The 5295-nt window shown below is 41.7% G+C and overlaps 1 protein-coding gene across 7 annotated transcripts in view; it reads left to right on the plus strand.

The window, feature by feature from the left end:
- EIF4ENIF1 (eukaryotic translation initiation factor 4E nuclear import factor 1) overlaps positions 1-2997 on the plus strand; it is a 37083-nt gene extending 34086 nt beyond the window's left edge. For 4 of the 7 annotated variants that reach the window (XM_075059984.1, XM_032773720.2, XM_032773717.2 and 1 more), the window contains 3 exons: positions 678-1010; positions 1302-1466; positions 2216-2997. In XM_075059984.1, the coding sequence (XP_074916085.1) occupies positions 678-1010; positions 1302-1466; positions 2216-2457 (740 nt within the window). In that variant the 3' untranslated portion in view covers positions 2458-2997. The remainder of the gene's footprint in view (positions 1-677; positions 1011-1301; positions 1467-2215) is intronic. The other 3 variants (XM_075059983.1, XM_032773719.2, XM_075059985.1) reach the window with 1 other exon arrangement.
- Positions 2998-5295: the final 2298 nt, after the last annotated feature.

Below are 5295 nucleotides of genomic sequence, written 5' to 3' on the forward strand. Positions count from 1 at the left end.
TTCCCCCCCCCCCCCCAAACTCTCAAAATATTCTGTGTGGTTGTGGGTGCCTCAGTCTCCAAGGGGCTAAGGATTGAGAGCTAGGAAGTAAGGACTGCCTCCAATTTGCATGTGATAAATTCCAGTAGTTTATAAGACTGGATGTCTATTCCCAAGAATACAAATTTACTTGTCTTGCCAGTATCACTTTGTCAAATCTAGCTGTATCTCTAACTTGTAACCTGACAACTAGATTTCCAGGCATGCTCCTCTAGCAGTACAGACTGCATCCAATCCTGGAGCTATAAGGGCATTGTTAATATGGTCATGTAGCAAATCTGAAGAACCTGGGTTTGAGGAATATCACTTGTACTGAACTAGATTTTTAGACATAGCTTGTCAGTGTTTCAGCATGAATTTAATAAAGCTGAGACACGGACAACAGTGCATTTTTTAAACTCTGATACTGACTCCTTTCTTATCATTGCCTCCTCCACTTTCCTTTGACTTTAGAAGGAATCCAGGAAAGATGAGGGAAGTGGTAGCAAGACATCTGACTGAGCTCAGTCTCCTTGTATATCTTCCAGACTTGTAATTGATAGCCTAGCAAATACCATACCTAGCTTTAAGACGTTTCTGCCTTTTTTGTACATTGCGCAACTAAATCAGACTTAAGTCTTATTTTAATTTGACTACAGATAACTTACTATCAGCTGGCTTGGTGGAGAATGCAGACCAAGATACTTCACCTGCTATAAGTTCCAAACTAGCTGCATTGCAACATTCTGCATGTTCTACACCGCTTTCTCAGCCAAACCGTTGCACCAAAGAACAAGACTACAGGCCTAAATCAACGGGCAGAAAGACTCCTACAACAGCCTCCCCTGTACCAGGGTCTCCCTTCCTTCGTCCTGTTCACCAGGTACCCCTTGTACCAATTGTACGACCTACTCATCAACTCCATCCAGGATTGGTCCAGAGGATGCTGGCACAGGGGATGCATCCACAACATCTTCCTCTGCTGCAAGCAGGTAATCCTTTTCCTTATACCACTTAACTGCTAGGGTGAAACTTGAAAATAAACTTGCTCATGGTCTCATAAGAAGCACTAACACCCTTACATAATGCTAGACTAAGATGGTGTGGTGGTTGCCACAAATAGGCTATTTTCCCTATTACAACATGCCTTTCATAAGACTGACAGTACTCTTTCTCAAACCAGCAATTGCTAAACAAGTGTGCCTTTCAAATGAAGCTCCTTGCTTATATTTCTGACTTTTTTTAAAATAATGAGCCTCCCCCCAACCTTGTCTAATCAATAGGTATGATTCCTCCAGGGGTGGACTTGTCTCACATACAGGGAATATCTGCTCCCATCCTGGGCCAGCCTTTTTATCCATTACCAGCAGCTGGCCATCACCTCTTAAACCCACGCTCTGGGACACCTCTGCAGCTGGCAATGATGCAACAGCAACTACAGCGATCAGGTAGGTTAAACAAGAGAACCCAAGATAATTAGTGTTCTAGACCTGACTAATCTGCACCCTAGGAACTTTGTATTGTCCCATGTTCAATTAATGAACTTAACTAACTGAAGGTACCTGGTATCTGTTAACCTGGTATGATTAAAACTTTCAAAGCTGTCTAGGAAACTATCATCCATGAGAACTAGACTTCAGAGGAGAATGTAAATTCCCAAGATAGCTTTTGAGAGTCTGAACCTTCCTTTCCACTTAACTGTAGCATGACTACTCTCTCTCTCTCTCTCTCTCTCTCTCTCTCTGGATCATTGGGTAACTTTTTTTTTTTTTTTTTTTTTTTTTTTTTTTTTTTTGCCTTCAGCTGATGGAGTGGGTTTTTAGCCTCCTGTGGCACAATTAGTGGTTCTACCACCTACAGAGGCTGAGCAGCCTCTTCTTTTTTACCTTCTCTCGCCCTTGTTTTGGGACCTCAGATAACTCACAACTCTTATTACTCAATTTAATCTTTGACACGCATGCTGATAGTCTTTCAGCTGAGATCTGGATGTGGTTCTGTCTAGTAAATGTCCTGAGTTGACAAATGCTACTGCAGTGGCATCAATGTGATCAACATGCAGTTCTTAGCCTAGGAAAATACTGAACCCCATAGTAGCTCACATCTGCCCTGTCGCGTTTCCATATTAGCTGTTTCACAATTCCTCTAAGACTGAAAGGGCTTCCTGGCCTTAACTCTACTCTTTTCCTACCTCAAATAGTTATCCATTCTCCTGCCTCTGGAGCACAGGGATGTGCTGTTGGTGTGCAAACCACCCCTCAGAATGTGCCATCTCGGACTGGACTGCCTCATGTACACTCACAGCTTGACCATCGAACCAGCCAGAGAAGTGGTTCTCCTATTGGCCTTGCAAAATGGTTTGGTTCAGATGTTTTGCAGCAGCCCCTCCCTTCCATGCCATCCAAAGTCATCAGTGTAGATGAACTGGAATATCGGCAGTGAGCAGTGACCTCTAGGAGGATGGGTAGCTGTTTCTTTAGACTGGAAAGAGTCCTGATAGTATACATTGTGCTTCACCTGTTTGTTTTGGGGCTTTTATTTTTAGCACTGTGTGTGCAGAACTTCAAGAGACTAAAGCACATGGCACCTGTCCTGGTCTCCATGTCTAGGTCAAGACTGAAGGATCCATATGGCTTGAACTATGAAGCCTGAAGACATTTAGATGCAATACAAAGCCAGTTTAATCCTGGAAATGTCTATTTTTTGTTTTTGTAAAATATGTGAATGAAGTGCTGAGATCCTCTGGTGTAGAGGGAGCAGCTAAGGATTCCTCCTGCAGAAAATTAAATGTATAGACCCTTGTGTACAAACTTGTGTATAAACAATCTTTTGTATATATACCTAGGATAGCTTTTTTGAACCTATACAGCTGTACATAAGAGTAGCTGATAAGTTTGAGCTTTAGTTGTGCCTATGGTTTTGATCGCTTCATTGTACATGTGGGACTTATTTGTTTAAGATTAAAGTTGCAAATGCCAAGTGTGCGAGTGAACAAGATAAAGCTGATTTCTCTTCTTGCAGTTTCTCATGTCTCCCTCAAAGCACATTTCTCCTTGTCTTATGTAATGTGGGCTTTTACTTTAACTCTAGCTACACTGAATCTGCACAACTTGCTCCTTGTACAACAAATGGCTGATTCCTTGCGGTTTTTAATAGTTTAGTTTCTTGAAACTGTTTCAAAGATGAGACCTGGTGCAGTGATCCAAAAGGGTCGGTCCTTTAGTGTGCAGTCCAAGACTCTGCACACTGCTCCATATTTAAAGTAAATGCATCCTGTATTGGTTGTCATAGTGCTCACAGCAGAGTTGGCTCTGGTCCTCTTGTTTAGCTGCATTATTGTTTTAATTTGGATCTTCCAAAGTTAAAGGTCAACTTGAGCCTTTAACATTCTTAACCCTTCTTCAGACCCTCAATTTTGTACATTAGCCATAGCATGGAACAAGTTACTATAGCTATCTCCAGTTCTACTTGTGGAGGGGAGTCCCAGCACCCTGTCCCAATCTAGCATGCATCCATTGATGCAGTTACTGTGAAATCTGGCTGTTTTGAGGGGTGAGACTGTTCTGTGAGCCTACTGTGTATTTGTTTTTAATATGGCTTTTTTTAAAGCCTGGGCTGATTATTTTTTTCTGAACAGCTAGCATGTGTATTCCTTCCCTCTTTCTACTGCATAGTTCCTGTATTCTCTCACTTGGAGTCTAGTACTATTGTCCTACCTGCTTTTCAGATGTTGTACCCTTTATTTTAAAGATGAAAGCAAATTCCAAATTCTCACCAGGATTTACTCCTCCCTGAATGCAAAACCAGCAGCAGAAAATGACTTGACTGAACTATAAACAGCAACAAGTTCTAGGAAGTTTCAGATCAGTAGAGACTTTTGTGCAGAAAGAACAGGTGCATGTCCTTAACATTGAATCCATTGGGATCACCAGTATTTAGTATGAAGTCTCTCTCCCTGGTTAGTACTCATTCAACATCGATGTAAAACATACAATCACAGCTCATCTTTGTAGAACTTTTTAACTGACACTTCCCAATAGCATTCTGTAAATAAAGTCAATTCTACCAGCTTTGTCTCAACTGCTGTAACAGAACTGTCCTTCAGGTGACAGCTGTGCTGTTGCTGTGACTTGTTTAGTGCAATGCTATTCCATTGGTCTTTAAGCAAAAATTTTCTAAAGTGAGTAACTCTGTAGGTAATGGCTGTAAACCAGTGCCCTGACTTATAAGATTTCCAAATGTAGTAACTAGTTTATTTTTATCCTGTATTTGACTGCCTGGGGTTATGCTGTAAAAGTAAGTTCTGTGAAGATGTCCTCTGGCAATAGGATTAGTCTTTGTTCTGATCTGAATAGTGCAATGGTATAGGGACAGATATAAAAGGTGGGCTTACGTCAAGCTATGACTATAGCTTCAGCAAGTCAAGTGCCTCAACAAAGTCTTAATCAACTAGCTCCAGCAACCAGACACATAGTTCAGCCTTTCCAGCTGCCAACGCTGCGCTAGCAGATGCTCACTTAATATTTTTCCAAAACTGATCTGTTGCAAATTATCTATCCTATGAGGGGAAAGGCTAGCTGGAGCTATTGGGCCTCCTTGGGAATGGGGCCCCTGGCAGTTGCCCTGATTGATACTGCCAAATGTTAGTCCTGGCATTTATATGCAGAAAAACAGTTGTGGGACAAGTAGGGGTGTGGAGTTCTTATAGCATGGGAGGCACAGCTCAAAAGAGGTTAAACCCCAGTATAGAACACAGCAAGCTACTGAATCCTACAAAGCACCTTTAGTCTTTGACTAAAATGGTTGAACTGCTCCCATAGTACAGGGTAGTTTCCCCAGGACAGCTAGACTTTCCTAGTGAGGGGGAGAGAAGAATCAGAGAGAGGGGAACTTTAACTCTAGCTTAAGGCTTGCAAAGCAGGACAGTGGTGAAAGGATTGTAGGTACTACACCCCTTCTCTAGAGCAGTACAGTAAAATATTTCCTTGAATTAAAGCTTTTACATTTTACAAATGAGCAATCAGGAACTCTCCCCTACTTCCTTTCTGTGCATTTTTCAAGGAGGCTTTATTTCAGGAGGCTAGCAGCATTCACTGTAAACAACCTAATGCAATGGTAGTCTTACCCATCTCCCTGTATCTACTACTATTCTATGAATATTGAAGAGCCTAACAGACAAACTAGTAAAATCTCACATTGCATCTGGAATGTTTCTAGTCCTTATCTTAACCAGGACAAGAGCATACTGTAATGTCCTTCCATGCCATTGGCCTTTATGGT

This window comes from Chelonoidis abingdonii, chromosome 22 (genome assembly GCF_003597395.2).
Source record: "Chelonoidis abingdonii isolate Lonesome George chromosome 22, CheloAbing_2.0, whole genome shotgun sequence".
Classification (NCBI taxonomy): Eukaryota; Metazoa; Chordata; order Testudines; family Testudinidae; genus Chelonoidis; species Chelonoidis abingdonii.